This window comes from Rana temporaria, chromosome 10 (genome assembly GCF_905171775.1).
Source record: "Rana temporaria chromosome 10, aRanTem1.1, whole genome shotgun sequence".
Classification (NCBI taxonomy): domain Eukaryota; kingdom Metazoa; phylum Chordata; class Amphibia; order Anura; family Ranidae; genus Rana; species Rana temporaria.
This window is the reverse complement of record NC_053498.1, coordinates 75353377-75370078: the sequence shown is the minus strand read 5'-3', so window position 1 is coordinate 75370078 and position 16702 is coordinate 75353377. Positions and strand designations below refer to the sequence as shown.

The following is a 16702-nucleotide window of genomic DNA, read 5'->3' as shown; positions in this document are numbered from 1 at the left end:
ACAGTCGTGTGAAAGGGGCCTTATTTTCAATAGATGTAATGATGGAAAGTATTGCGAGAAGTTACATACATGCTAGAGGAGATGATGTTCAGAGACTGTGGATATGGTGGAGGTTTGGTTGGAGACTGGAAATGTGCTGCAGTATACAATGAAAAACTGCTGTCAAATGAGACTAGCAGAGGTCACTGCTGCTACATTTTTACAAATCAACGATCCCACTCCTGTTACAAATTGCTGGGGTCTATGGGCTGCTCAAGATGTGCCAAGGGGTCGCATGTGGTCCTTAAGGACCTGGGGTTTCATGTAGTTCTTGTGACTAGATTTCCCTGAAGATTATGGCCAATAGTCTAATAGTCTAGTATACATTTGAAGGCAATGTAACCGGCAGTGGTGCTAAATGTTCTCTCAGTTGGACCTGAAGGGTAGGCACATGAGCACATTAAGTACATCCTAACCTTTTTGCCAATAGTTATAAATCCTTATCTACTTTCAAGTGGCATATAGCCAGCAGGCCTGACAAGAGGGAGAGACAGGATATTCCACAGTTTCTGACTGGGGCCTGGGCTGTCCTGATTTGTATATTTAAAAACTATACACAAAATTATCTCCCCCAAAACTGAAAATGGAGACTACAGCTTTATTTTTACCAGCCTGCAAGTTACACATTGCAGACTGGTAAGCATCTGCAAATCAAGAACATCATGGACTGGATTACATCTTTAATCAAATCTTTAAACATGAGGGTCCGGATTCAGAAAAGAGATACGCCGGCGTATCTCCTAATACGCCGTCGTATCTCTGAGTCCGGCCGTCGTATCTATGCGCCTGATTCATAGAATCAGGTTACGCATAGATATCCCTAAGATCCGACAGGTGTAAGTGACTTACACCGTTGGATCTTAGGCTGCAATCTCACGCTGGCCGTTAGGTGGCGCTTCCATTTGTATACGCGAGGAATATGCAAATGAGGAGTTACGCCGATTCAGAAACGACCGCCCGCCCGGCACTTTTTTTTACGTCATTTGCGTTCGGCTTTTTCCGGGGTATAGTTACCCCTGCTATATGAGGGGTATGTGTGGCGTATCCTGTGTTAAGTATGGCCGTCGTTCCCGTGCCGAGTTTTGAATTTTTTACGTTGTTTGCGTAAGTCGTTCACGAATACGGATGGACGTAATTTACGTTCATGTCGAAACCAATGACGTCCTAGCGACGTCATTTAGAGCAATGCACGCTGGGAAATTTTACGGACGGCGCATGATTTAAATTTCACACGCCCCCTACTCGCGGAATTTGAATTCCGCCAGGGGATTTATGATACGCCGCCACAAGTTTACAGGCAAGTGCTTTCTGAATAAAGCACTTGCCTAAAAACTTGCGGCGGCGTAACGTAAATCTAAAGATCCGCTCACCTATCTGAATCTAGCCCATGGCCTTAAAAATGGTTTTAAAATATTTTTAATGTATAGACATCCTTATTGATATGTAAAGTTCCCCCAGCACTGAAAAAATCTAAAAAAAACACAGCTCAGCAATAGTTAATCTAAATCAAGTATTCTCTATGTCAGTGGTTTTGAACCTTTTTGAGACCATGGCCTGGTAAATTCTTCCAAAACTTTCCATGCCCACATCAGTAAAAAGAAAATGAATACAAACTATGTATTGAAATTCTAAAAGATTTTGGGTGGGGCTAGGAGGCACTTTGGGGGGGTTCAGGTTCTGGAGGGGGTTCGGGGACTCTGCAGCAGACTCGTGGCCTTGTGGGAGATGGGGTTTCTGGGGTTTCTGGAGGGAACAGGGGGCAGTTGTGGGTATAGGGTCTCTGGAGTGGGCTGGGGATTTCTTCAGAAGGTTGGTGTTTTGCAGGGGCAATGTGGAAGACTGAAGTGCAGTGTGGGGGCTTGGGGGCACTGTTGGACATTGTTGGAGGCACCTTGGGAGGCTGGAGGCTCTGCATTAAGCTAGGGGGCATTGCGGGCAACTATGGGAGGTTAGTGCCCCTATGGGAGTTCAGAAGCACTGCACTCTGGGATATTTGGGGATCTGTTGCTGGCACAGGTCCAGGAGAAAGGAGACCGTGGTCCAGTGGTTGAGAACCACTGCTCTAACATAATCCCTAAAACAAGCACAAAAGAAATGCATATTTTTTTCGTGCATACTTTATTAAGGTCCTGAAAAATACTGTATAAATAATGAGGATGTCTGAATGATGGAAGACCTTGGTAATACACTCAGGCATTTTCCAGCACAATGCAATTTCTCTTTGCAACCGGGAGAAAGACTATAATATTTTTTATCGAAAAAAGAATTACAGCGAAGACCGCAGTTAGCTTTAGCTATGTGTATGACATATGAAAAACAAGCATTGTGAAAGAGCTGATTTACACTTTAGTGAGTTCAGTTGTGGTAATTTGACACACACTACAATGTGTGTTCCTGTGTGTTGTGCCAGCTTAGTCATTATGAATGGGCTACCAACACATGGCAAAAAAAATATCCCACATGACCCTTTCTTTGCAAAGAGTGGACAACAACACTGGCATGTACTCTATGGTGAAGCTGTGCATTGATCTCTGCCATACAGTGTAAAGTGTATTGATTTGCCATTGACAATAGAACAAGTGCTTTTCATGTTTCCATAATGCACATGTGTGAATAGGTCCCCATACTGTTTTGAAACAACAGCAACATTTTTTCAGTTCAATTTTCAATAGTAAAAGGTACAAAAACCTAAATTTTTTGACCACCTACAACTTGGTTTACTTGGAATGAATATCATGCTTGGTCTCAGTTGCATGCTAGTCATTGGAAGACAGGGAAATGTCTTAATGTCTGTCCTGGTCTAGTGTCTCCTGACAATCTAAAAAAGTTTTATAAGAAATTGTGGACTCCTGGGGTGTTGTGAAAGCATTTGGACCTTAATAACTTTGGTGGTATCAAATGGCGCATGCTAACAATGTATAAAGTCCCTTTAATAAGCTGGATACAGATTTGTTTTCAATCTATAATAAATCAATTTGATTGCCACTTGTTTGGAATTTAAAAAAAAATAATGAATAGTTGCTACAAAGGGCCAGATTCACATATAATTACGTTGCTCCTGGGCAGCGTAACGTATGTGATTTACGTTACACCGCCACAAGTTTACAGCGTAAGTGCCTGATTCTCAGAACACTTACCTGTAAACTTGCGGCGGTGTATCGTAAATGCGCTCGGCGCAAGCCTGCCCAATTCAAATGGGGCGGGCACCATTTAAATTAGGCGCGTTCCCGCGCCGAGCGTACTGCGCATGCTCCGTTGGGTAAATTACCCGACGTGCATTGCGCTAAATGACGTCGCACCGACTTCATTTGCTTAGACGTTAACGTAAATGGCGTACAGCGCCATTCACGGACGTCTTACGCAAACGACGTTGATTTTTAAATTTAGACGCGGGAACGACGGCCATACTTAACATGGCTTAGGACAACTAGGGCTCAGCCCTAATTTTACACGGCGTAACTCGACGGAAACGACGTACAGTTAGATCGACGGGCCGTTCGGACGTTCGGGGATCGCCGTATCTATTCATTTGCATATTCTACACCGGCCGCAATGGCCTCGCCACCTAGCGGCCGGCCTAGAATTGCATCCTTAAGATCCGACAGTGTAATTCAATTACACCTGTCGGATCTTAGGGCTAGCTATGCGTAACTGATTCTATGAATCAGCCGCATAGTTAGGACGGCCCTAACACAGAGATACGACGGCGTATCAGGAGATACGCCATCGTATCTCTTTTGTGAATCTGGCCCAAAGTCTCTGGTGAAAGAATGAACAGTGGATGAAGGAGCACTAGTTATCCTTTGTTTTATAGCTTACAGTTGAAGAACATGGTAATCAATTATGTCAGATGGGTAGTATTAAATATTAAAAAGATAACCGTGAACAGCTGTTTAAGGACATGTACAAAGTATTGCCAGGTGCACTGTGTATTTGATACTTAGTTACATTTCCCACAGCAGTTCCATTATTAGCATATGGAGCTATTTGATTAAATGCATTCTTTCCTTTAACCTATGATCTGGGAAAAATTGAAAGGAACATGCACAGGGCATCCTATTTTAATTCTATTATATATGGAGTCTCAAATAACAAATATACAATAGATATATACAGTAATTATTTTTTTCTACTTCTGTTATTGTAATCCAGAAAGTACATGAAATACTATCCCAAGCACATAAAATACTAGCGGAAAAACAGCCTCTAAAGATGCCCACGTATTATTTTCCTTCAGAAAATTGCACAAACATGAATATTAAAAATAGGCAAATAAATCATTTATAACCCACATTTACAGCACCAACTGGTGATGCAGATTGCCTAGTCTGAACAAAAAGCAGTTTTCATATTTATTTTTTTAAGTTTAAGAACTAAATTTAAGGAGTTAAATATATATACTTAAGGTATTTAAAAACATATGCAGTTAGCTGCAATCCTACTTCATATAATATTGCAATCATTATTTGCTTGAATTGTAGATCAGACTTAGCCTGAAAGTGACTATACAGACTATTCAAATATAGAAGGAAAAGAAATGGAGATACAGCCATGGCCACAAATACTGGCACCCCTGCATTTCTGTAAAAAAAAAAATTTAATCTCTTTATTACATTTTTCTCTTTTCTCATATCCAAGTACACATCTCGCATCTTACATTTATCAACTTATTCCAAGTTTTTAAAAAATCATGTTAATAAAAATTATTTCTGTCAATTAAAGTGGAGTTCCACCCCCCCCCCCCCCCCAAAAAAAAATCTAAAAATAAATAGAAATAAAAAATTGAAAAAAAAAAGGGCGGTTGCTATGCGGAACTAGCTCTTCTGCCTCGTGCTCCGTCGTGGGCTACCAATATTTTTGTTCAGTCCATTTTAGGAGGTTTGCGTGTAATGTGTCAGATTTGGCTTTTTGTTTCTCCCCTTTTTTGTGTCATACCAATACAACCAAAATAAATAAACATGAGAACGCCTAAACATTTGTAATTGCAACAATTTTCTGGTGGTGGATTATCTGACAGAAATGCAGGGGTGCCAATATTTTTGGCCATGACTGTGGGTGCATGTAATGGCTGCTGAAATGTTGGGTAATAAAAGAGGAAACACTGACACAAAACCATATTTGCAGCTATAAAGTCACACATTTGGAGAGTTGGAAGGAGGCAGAGCTGAACATTTTTTAAAGCTGAACTCCAAAAATTCAGCCACTTTCTAAAATGTACTGAAATATCATGGGTTAAGTCTAAATAGGTGCATGCCACCTTGTGGACTTATCTCTTTAATTTACACTTTAAATTTCTACTGAGAGCTGGGACCTTTTGCTTTAGCTCCTGCAACTGCAGAGTCGCATGCAGCTGCTCTACCTGCCCCTCCCCTCCTCATGGCCAGTTACAGTTTCTTTCTTGCTCATTCAGAGACACAGGAAGTCGTTCACTTTTGGGTTATATTTCCACCTACAGGAAGATGGGGTGAATGACTTCCTGTATCCCTCAATGGACTCCAAGAGAAGGATTTTATGGCTAGTACACATATTGTATTATTTTTAAACAAACTGAAATACTATTTGACAACTAAAAGGTTTTCAAAAGTAGCATGCATAATCATTTGGTTCGATGTTCTCACTGTTACTTTAAACGGTACAATTATCTTCAGGTCTTCAAACATTGATAATACATATAATGAAATCTCTGTTTTTTTTTTTCTAGTCCTGGATCCTCCCATGCTGTCCCATGAGTCTCCTGTTACTGTTGATCTTCAAAGTAAATTGATGGTTTCCTGTCAAGTGGATGCATCAAATGAAACTGTAATCCACTGGAAACAAGTTAGTGAATCTCTAGCTTAAAAGCCATCAGTAGCATAGAGTGTTCCATTTACCAGTCTTATACTGGTATTGACCAGGCTAATGTACATGTCAAGGCAACAAACCTTTGAACAGAATTTTTTTTTTTTATGTCTACTAGGACGGAAACACCATTGAAAATGGGTCTGTGTTAAACCTGGATTTTGTAGATTACAGTGCTACGGGACTTTATACTTGTGTGGCTGACCTTCCTAACGTGCCAGGAATGACTACAAGCAAAGACATAAGTATCACTGTGCAAGGTAACTGAAGTCGTTATTCATGATAGATAGATTTGTTTGCAGTTTTTTTACATGCATTGGTTACCTCTACTCTTAATAATATTTTGGAACAAAGCGTTCAGTTTACAAAAATAAATATGTCATTGATGCAGAATTATTATTTTTTCATATGAAATTCAAATATAAAAAGCCTAGAAAGCCATTATTTTATTTACATGTGGAATGTCTCCTTTTTCTAACCTTTACGCATCATAAAAAGACACTGTTAATGCTAGCAGTGGTTCTAACTTCTAAGAGTAAAAACCTATGTGATATGCGTGTGAATTGGCTTTTACATAAAGAATTCCACAACATCAATAGTATAACATACAGATCCATGTACTAAACCCAGTAGCAAATAAAAATAAATAAATAAAATGAGCAAATAATAGTTAGTGTTGGGTGAACCTTTTGGCCCAGAGCATGACTTCGGGCTGAACATTGGCTGTTCGTCCAACACCCAAATTTGCATATTTTGCGCTCTAATTGTTGTTAAGAAGCCGGCCATGGTGTCTTTAACTACCAATAAGTCATCAGCTAAATGGGTTTCTCCACTGACAGCTGAACAAAAAAAAATTGACGGTTAAAAAAAAAGAAGAAAAAAACAGCATGGGGTCCCCCCCAGTCCATACCAGGTCCATAAAGAAAACGGTGTGGGATCCCCCCAAAATCCATACCAGACCCTAATCCGAGCATTCAGTCTGGAAGGTCAGGGGGGGTTGGGTTCTTTGGGGTGGGGGGTCTTCATCCTCCACCCCAAAGCACCTTGTCCCCATGTTGATAAGGACAAGGGCCTCATCCCCAAAACTGTGGCCGGTGGCTATGGGCGTCTGCGATCAGGGGGACTTATAGGAATCCGGAAGCCCCCTTTTACAAGAGGAAGCCCCCTTTTACAAGAGGGCCCCCCCTCCCCCACGTGAATGAGTATGGGGTACATAGTACCCATACCCATTCACCAAAAAAGTGTAAAAAAGTAATAAAAACACAGAGACAGTTTTTAACAATCCTTTATTAAAAAATACAAAAATTGTGTCCCCAATGTAAATCCATCGTTAATCACGCTGCACGCCCCCGAAAAAAACAAGAAAAACATTTGCGCTTTCTATGAAGGCTGACCACCTACTGCAGGCTCTGCCGTTTGACAGTACATATATATTTAAGGAGTGGAGCCACCTGGAGACATCACCTAGTAGCATCTGTCCATGATGGAAGGGGGGTGACGTCGCCAGGTGGCCCCGTCCTTACCTACTGTATATAAGAACTGTCAAATGGAGCCTGCATTAGGTGGCCAGGCTTCATAGACGATGGAAGCGTTTTTGTTTTTTTTATTCTTCGGGTGCAGCGTGTGGAATGATTGGCGATGGATTTACATCAGGGGACAGTATTTTTTTATTTTTTAATAAAGGAATTGTCGAAAACGGTCCCTGTGTTTTTATTAATTTTTGACACTTTTTTAGTGCATGAGTACCCCATACTCATTCACATGGGGGAGGGGCAGGATCTGGGGGCCCGCTTATTAAAATCCCAAAGCACTCCCCCCATGTTGAGGGCATATGGTCGGGTATGGTTCAAGAGGGGTGGTGCTTGCTCGCCCCCCCTTTCCTGACCTGCCAAGCTGCATGCTCGGATAAGGGTCTGGTATGGATTTTGGGGGAGACCCGACGTTGTTTTTCTTTTGGTGTGGTGTTCTCCTTAAAATCCATACCAGACGTGAAAGGCTGGGTATGGACTGGGGGGGGACCCCACTCTGTTTTATGATTTATTTATTTTTTTCAATAGCCGGGTGCCTTCAATGCAACCGCGAGTCAATTTAAATGTGATTTGACAATTTTTTTTTTCTTCAGAAATGTAATTTTTGCTACAGCATGTTCTATGCATGCTACAGATGCGCCACTTTACAGGTGGACTAAGGACCCCCCTCCCCCAGGCACAATATTTAAAGGGATTTTTCATTTTTATTTAAGCATCATTAAAATCACTTCTCCTGAAAAAATGATAGTTTTAAAAAAGATTGCATTGATACATGTCCCCCAGGGCAGTACCCATACCCCCATGCTCCTTTTATGGCCAATTACTTGCAAATAAGCCTTCAAAATGTGCACTTTTGATTTTTCCTCTTCGGCTCCCACAGACTTCAATAGGGTTCGCCATTCAGGTTAGAACTTTTCCCCTGTTCGGGAGGTCTGCTGCAAAATAAACAGGGGGGTGTTCGACCCATCTCTAATAATAATGAAAATACTGTATGCACTATGCTTTTATGAATTAACAGTATACAGGCCTAAAGAGCCAAAGTGACAGTGCCTCCTAATAGTCATAAGCAAAATATAGTCACCCTTCTTAGCTCCCCCCTCGCTGCCTTTCTGTCTCACCAGATAGGTAGCAAGGTATTGGTGTATACTGTATGTGACCCAAGTGGCCCGTGGCAAGTTCCCTTGTAATGGGGCAGTGACATCATCCACCTGGGTAAGCTTTAACACAACCTAACACTAAAGCTTTTTGGAGAGGTGGCAAGGGAGCGAATATCCGTAACTTTCTGGAGGGTGCCTGGACAGGAGACACCATCACTCTGAATAGGTAGGTGACAGTGTCCCTTTCATAAACAACCTCAGAAGCAAAGCTCTTCACTCAAAGCACCATAAATCATAGCAACTACCAGAATTCACTGTTGAGGTCAGACCAGTTCAAGATGGCATCTGAATAGTTTCTATGGGCAACACACTTTGCATTTGGTGTTTTGCTCCTTGCTTGTATTTTATTGTAGAGCTCAGAAGGAATCAGTTAATCCAAACATGAAGCACTTTTTCACAACCCATAACTATGCAAACAAATTTTCCTCGTAAATAGCATACATAACTTGTGCTTCAGCCTGCTATCAGTATCTTGTCAGTAATTATCAGATATGAAGTATTAGTCATGCTCATGTGATGAACATATCAGTCCCTGCATGTGTTCATTGTAAAGTCCCACTTGTTTTAGGGGATGGTATGGACTTTCTCGTGGATTTCTGCATGTTTCATCTTTAGTCACATGGCTTTACAATTAAACCTAACACTCAAAATGGCTGCCTGTTATAAGGAGAACTTTAGAGTTCCTAGATCATGCATCCTGTTTTTCATATTCATTGCAGGAAGTCCTCAGGCATCTGTGACTTCACAAGTTATAGAGGTGCAAGATGGTGAAACTGTGACTACGAATTGTACAGTATTTGGTTATCCACAAGCCCAGGTCACTTGGTATATTAATGACACAGAGGTAACTGAGCTTTCTCCTATTTTTAAAGCAATGTTCCAGGCAAACAGCTACATATATGGTCTAAATCCTTTCTATGTACCATGGTTATTCACCTGCCAAATGATTTGTGATTATGATTAGTCAATCTTGTGATTTAAATACTTCTGCCACAATGCACAGCCATCTCCTCTGTACAATAAGTAGTGAGCTTACTACCAGCCTTCTCAATGAACCGTGTGTCAGCATAATTATTTCACTCCCAAAAATAACTGGTCCAAATTACAAAGATAAGTATTTCAGTTGTATTTAGCTGTTTGCCTAATGTTCTATTTTATTCTGACTTGTGCTTTTCCAAAATCTAAGAAAATAACATTTGTTGACAGTTTTGCATTGTTACATAGTTAGTCAGGTTGAAAAAAGTCCATCCAGTTCAACCATACAAAAAAAAAAAAATTTTAATAAAAAATATCGTACAATCCCATATACCCAATTCTATACCCACAGTTGGTCCAGAGGAAGGCAAAAAACCCCAGCAGAGCATGATCCAATTTGCTACAGCAGGGGAAAAAATTCCTTCCTGATCCCCCGAGAGGCAATCGGAAGCTACCGCGCATGCGTCAAAGTAATTTCGAGCATTCATGGGTTTCCACGGCGACAGGTAAGTATACACACTCTCGGGTTTCTCGGCAGGAAAACACTGCCGAGAATCACGACGAGAAAATAGAGAGTAGGTTCTCTATTTTTCTCGTTGAGATTTTAGGCAGTTTTCTTGATGAGAAACCTGAAAGCCTCGTACACACGCACGGTATACTCGGCAAGAAAGCACTGCCAGCAGATTTCTTGCTGGTTCTTGCCGAGTAAACCGAGCGTGTGTACGAGGCTTAACTGTGAAGAAACCTTTCCGTATTTGGAGATAATCTTTTTTCCTCTAGACGTGAAGAGTGCCCCCTTTTTCTGTGTTGACCGTAAAGTGAATAACTCAACACCAAGTTCACTATATGGACCCCTTATATATTTGTACATGTTGATCATATCCCCCATAATTCTCCTCTTCTCAAGAGTGAATAAATTCAGTTCCTCTAATCTTTCCTCATAGCTGAGCTCCTCCATGCCTCTTATCAGTTTGGTTGCCCTTCTCTGCACTTTCTCCAGTTCCCTGATATCCTTTTTGAGAACTGGGGCCCAAAACGGAACTGCATATTTCAGATGATGTCTTACTAATGATTTGAACAGGGGAAAAATTATATCTCTCTCTCTGGAGTCCATACCTCTCTTAATACAAGAAAGGACTTTGCTTGCTTTGGAAACCGCAGCTTGGCATTGCATGTTATTATTGAGCTTATGATCTACCAAAACCCCCAGATCCTTCTCCACTATGGATCTCCCCAGTTGTACTCCCCCTAGTATATATGCTGCATTCAAATTCTTAGCCCCCAAGTGCATAACTTTACATTTATCAACATTAAACTGGTGGCTGTGTCTAGTAGAACATAATCAGAAAACTAACAATTTGACAACAATCTAGAAATGTTCATAACCAAGGACTGTATTAGCCACTTTAGAGACATCAAATTGACAATGTAGGACCACAGAGTAATACACATATAGTCAAAGTTTTGGAGATGTTACCATATTAGCCCCATTTATTTGCATGCATTGCTGTTATCATTTGAGACCTGGCACATGTAAAGTTTAACAATTTAAATTTAAAAGCCAAACTTGTTCACATTTGGTTTATATACTGTAAATATTAATGATTCACAGTTAGAAGCCTGAGACAGGAACTTCGGTAATCCCAGATAGAAAGAAGCCAGTTTTAAATTAAAAGTAATGAAGAATCAGACAGGGCCTATGTTTTTTCCAAGGTGACGATAATACTGAAGCGCACAGACCTTGTGGTGCTTTCAAGTACCTGTGTACATTTTCAAATAAATCTCTGTGCCCAAAGTGGCTAATAGGTCCATGTTGTCCAAGGCACCAACCTCTTCCCAAGTCAGGATAACGCCAGAATTTTAGTGAGCAAGTGGAAGTTCCAGAAATAGACAGTTGAATGATGTTATAGGCCAGGTCAGGTTCACTTTAACTGCTTCCTGTCTGCTATATGTATATACATGTTTCTACAATGCATTGTCTGATTCAGCATAGATCTTGATCATGCAATCATTGTGGCAGCTATTTATAGTGATCACAGGGCTTTGTTCATGAACAGGCCAATGCCGTTGTTAACTTGCACATTTTTCCAATTTCTGCCCATTTGTCAGTTAATAAAAATATAACATGAACATGGTATTGGTAAATCAGTATTTGGAAAAAAAATCTTTAGACGTCCATACAAATTATTTGGGTAAGCAAATTAGTCATAGATCAGTATGAAGGAGGATGTCCCCGTGACCACTCATCCATAGCATCCCAAGGTATGGTAGTAAGTGGCAACCTCAGCCGGGACTCCTGGGGGCATGGCCTGGCTGGAGACCAGGCTGAGGTTGCCACTTACTACCATACCTTAGGATGCTATGGATGTGCGGTCACAGAGACACCCTCCTTCATACTGAGCTATCTTATGAGCCAAGACAGGTTCCTTCCCGACCAGCACTCCCAGTGGTGGATGTATAGGATTGACACACCCTTTAGTGAGCCTGAGCAGCACATGATAGAGGTCTCTTGGGTCACAAATTAGTCATAGAGTTAGGTTCACACCGGTGCGCTGTGGTTTGCTTGCAGAACAGGTGCATCTGAGATAGGTTGTGTGTTTTTGCCACATTTTCTGAAAGTACACCAGAGATTCAGTATGCAGAACATTTGTTGTGCTTTTAGAAAACGCAGCAAAAACGTGTCCCATAGAAGTCTATAGGACCATGGCTACAATTGTTGGCAACACGCACGAAACCGTGGATACATTGGCATTGCGGCTAAACCGCAGCGCACCGATGTGGACCTGGCCTTTCAGCTAGGATCAACAATTCATCAGATGCTGCTAAATTTAATCTGGGCATCCAGACTTCATTGACCTTTGGTCACGAATGGGATAAAGCAGACACATTCTCTATTGGTATGTATCATTGACTAGTTCTATTTTAGTCTAAGAATTTTCTTATTAATACACATTATGACATTTACTTTAATAACATTATTTGGTATGCTGTATTGTCTGTGTGGGTAGTTGTTCTAATAATGCTCTCTTAGTGTATCTCAGGGATTCTCATACTGTGTGTTTTGACAGGTAACGTCACACGCTGTCATTTACAACATCAAAGATAATCAAGTGACAAGCGAACTCACCTTAATGGTCCACAAAGATTTCTTTAATCAAAGTCTCAAATGTGTGGCCTTCAATCGGTTCAACAACAGCGCTGCATATATCCAGCTATTGGAAAGTGAGTCGCTGTATGTTTGCTAGCATGTATGTGTATGTTTGCATGTGAAGTTACTTTTGCCATCTGAAAAAGAAATGCTTGTGTCCGATTTCTGTGGCTTGTTTGTTAGCTAAGAATGTTTAATAGACGTAACTGTCCTCAACGGATCAGTTCTAGAAAGATGTTGTTGGAATTAATTGGCCATTTTGATTGTAATATGTCAGAAACACCAGCGTTGAGATCTCCATAGCCAAGCTCCAGGTTCTGCTATCCCCAATATGTATTCTTTTTATGTCTTCATTTTCTGTAATGTAAAACAAATACAAAAAAAATCAGCAGGTTGAATTTCATCCTTCTTTTTGATAACCATGGTATGCATCAGAGAATGCTGCTGCATAAACTGTACCACTGCAGGTCCCTAAAATGTAAAGCTGGACAAGGATTTTAATGTGGATTGACACTATAAACATCTGTGCCACTGATACATTTTTTGTTTAAGGGATAGCAAAGGTTTTGAATAACCTAAGCCTCATAGTCCTATTTTCCCTATTCTTATGTACATAATGGAAATCAGAATGCAACATGGTGCAGCAGCCAGAGCTCCTGTCCTTTTCCAAGCTGGTGGGTCCCGGCACTACCGACCATATTTCATACATTTGGGATTTTCATTTAGTTAGGTTTTAATTGTTGTCTGTTTCCCACAGAGGAGTTCTTTCTAAAAAAATTGAAATGCTGTTTTTAACCCCATAGAAGAGATTTATCTTCTATTTCTGTTGCGCCAGTTAGGCCCCATGTACACGGGACGCTGCTAAACGGACGTTCAGAGGCAGGTGCTTTCTTCAACTGCTCCTGAACTCATTGTTATCCTATGTGACCATGTACACAGTCTCGTTTATTGCAGTTTTTAGACCCCTTTCACACTGAGCCGCGGTAAAACTCCGCTATTTGTACCGCCCACGCTATGGGCGTATTTGCGGCGCATTTCGACCGCTAGTGGGGCGGTATAGCCACGCTAATATAAAAGTAAACTGCGCCAAGTAGGAAACCAGATATCAGGCTGGTAAAAAGCAATGATAATAGATAATATGAATAAAAGCACATTCAGTCCAATAAAAAGTTCGTAGCAGCACCACCATGTGTCAGCAAAACTTCAGTGTGAACACACCACCACCAAACTGAAAGCCGCTTACCAGAACCACCCAAACATTAGGCATGTAGACAGATTCTATTCAATGGACTCCACATCAGATTAGCATCAGACTGGGGAGGGATCCAGGGAGCAGATCTCAAATTGCACCACATCGATGATTGAACATATCCTCGGTATATAAATAAAAACGGACCATAGCGTGATACCGTACAAAATATTTAATAAAAATGCATAAGACATGTACTTACAAACATCTCATGATTAAAAGCATGTATGTATGTCGGCCGGCAATAGGAGCCCTTCCTCCTTCAGATGGAACGCGGTGACGTCAGTGTGTGCCTTCCCAGACGACGTTTCGTCATTAACAGACATTCTCAATAGGGTATAGCCGCGCTGTCTTATTGATTTCAATGGGCAGCAGCAGTGGAGGAGTGGTAAACACAACACTCCTTCCCCACTCCAAAGATGCGGATAGCAGGACTTTTTTTATCGTCCTGCTAGCTCAACGCTCCAGTGTAAAAGCCCTCTGGCTTTCACAGTGGAGACAACGGAGCAGCTGTTTGGGGGCGGATTGCAGGCACTATTTTTAATGCTATAGCGCCTGCAATGTGCTCCAGTGTGAAAGTGGTCTAAGGCAGTTGCGTTTAACAGCCTTTCTTTGAAAGCAAAAAAATGGGTTCAGACACAGAAGATTTCCATGTTTCAGATGCCAAACGGTAACCTGCGTTTAGCAGCGTTTCGTTTAGCAGCGTTTCGTTTAGAGGCATTTTTAGTTTTTGGGCATTTAAAAAAAATATATATTTAAACACTTCTAAAACGCAGCATGTAAACGCGGCCAAACGGACGTTTTAACCACTTAAGGACGGCTGGGCACAAGCACGTACCTGTACGTCCTCTTTAAGTGCCCAGCTGTGGGTCGCGGGCAATTGTCATTTTCACAGTAAACAATGCATTTTTATAGCATTTTTTGCTGTGAAAATGACAATTGTCCCAAAAATGTGTCAAAATTGTCCGATGTGTCCGCCATAATGTCGCGGTCACGAAAAAAATCGCTGCCATTAGAAGTAAAATAAAAATTTGAATAAAAATGCAATAAAACTATCCACTATTTTGTAAACACTATACATTTTGCGCAAACCAATCGATAAACGCTTATTGCGATTTTTTTTTTACCACAAATATGTAGAAGAATACGTATCGGCCTAAACTGAGAAAAAAATTGTTTTTTATATATTTTTGGGGGATATTTATTATAGCAAAATTGTCACTCTATTTTTGTTTATAGCGCAAAAAATAAAAAACGCAGAGGTGATCAAATACCACCAAAAGAAAGCTCCATTTGTGGGAAAAAAAGGACGCCAATTATGTTTGGGAGCCACATAGCACGACCGGGCAATTGTCAGTTAAAGCGACGCAGTGCCGAATCGCAAAAACTGCCCGGGTCCTTTACCTGCATTTTGGTCCAGGTCTTAAGTGGTTAAACGTGGGTTACTCTCTGTCAAGTTTAATCATTTAGGAGCAGTTGTAAAAACGTCTCGTATACATGGAGCCTTATGTGGACAGGAAGTGAGGGTAAATCTCCCTACTGGGGATACAGATAGCAATTAAATCGAGACAGCACTTCTAAACCTAACTCACACTACTAGAAGAAACATTTTTATTTTGCTGCCTTTGTCCCAATTGGGAGACTTAAAATATATGATATTTGCTGTGCACATAGAAGGAGAAGATACATATCTAACTAAATTCAATTATATTCTTTGAACAGAATCCATGACTACACCTTTTTCAGTCACCGACTTTGGTATGTATTGGGCAGCAAGAGAAATATGTATGGTGCAAAGCACAATATAAACAGAGCAATGTGATGAATGATATTCAGAATGATCTGACCACAGATTATATGCTAAACAGTGCAAAGTAGACACATCTGAGTCATATTTTCTGACAAATATAAAGTAATATCTTGTAGAAGATCTGCACATGTTACAACATAGCTATACTGTAGTGTAAATCAAATAAATGATCTAGCGCTATAGAATATAGTCACCAAAACACTAAATAATCAAACTGTGAAAAAAGTCCTCAAAACTACATAAAAATGTCCAAAAATTCTAATCCGTGCTGAATAAATGTATCAAAAACACTACATAGATAAAGAGATGGCATATAGTCTCTCGGGATCAATGGATAATAAAAGACAATATCTTCACATCAATATTGTACCGAGTGGATGAAGCTGAAGCCTATCAGCAATAGTAGGTGTCCAAAGACCAGTCTCCCAAAACTCACCTCGTTAGATGTTTAAACTTGCATGAATAAGATGATACGACCTCTGGCAATGTGGTCCTCCAGCCTTTTCTTGAAATCTCTCCACCTCTAATATGTCTATAGTCATTAGTCTTCACTAGTCCTGTGAACTGCCGTTGCTTCCACATATGCAACCTAATGTACTCGGATATGTGGGATATAAAAGTCGGGTAGGAGAGACTTCCAATGGTGTAGTACGTTTTAAAATGAATATAAGTTTATTACATACTATATGGGTGGACTCTTACATGTAAAAAGTAAAAAAAAACAAGCAATAACAAAGATCAGCTTACGTCACTTCTGGTTTATGTCAGCCAATTCCTACGCGTTGCGTCACTCCTCGTGACTTCTTCAGGAAAAGGCTGGGGGACCACATTGCCAGAGGTCTTATCAGCTTATTCATGCAAGTTTAAACATCTAATGAGGTGAGAGTTTTGCGAGACCGGTCTTTGGACACCTACTATTGCTGATAGGATTCAGCTTCATCCATTCGTCACAGTATT

The 16702-nt window shown here is 40.7% G+C and overlaps 1 protein-coding gene across 3 annotated transcripts in view; it reads left to right on the top strand.

Moving 5' to 3' along the window:
* MCAM (melanoma cell adhesion molecule) overlaps positions 1-16702 on the top strand; it is a 120062-nt gene that overhangs the window by 83510 nt on the left and 19850 nt on the right. For 2 of the 3 annotated variants that reach the window (XM_040325518.1, XM_040325517.1), the window contains exons 9-13: positions 5741-5856; positions 5996-6137; positions 9283-9407; positions 12607-12760; positions 15658-15693. In XM_040325518.1, coding sequence (XP_040181452.1) covers positions 5741-5856; positions 5996-6137; positions 9283-9407; positions 12607-12760; positions 15658-15693 — 573 coding nt within the window. The remainder of the gene's footprint in view (positions 1-5740; positions 5857-5995; positions 6138-9282; positions 9408-12606; positions 12761-15657; positions 15694-16702) is intronic. The other variant, XM_040325519.1, reaches the window with a different exon arrangement.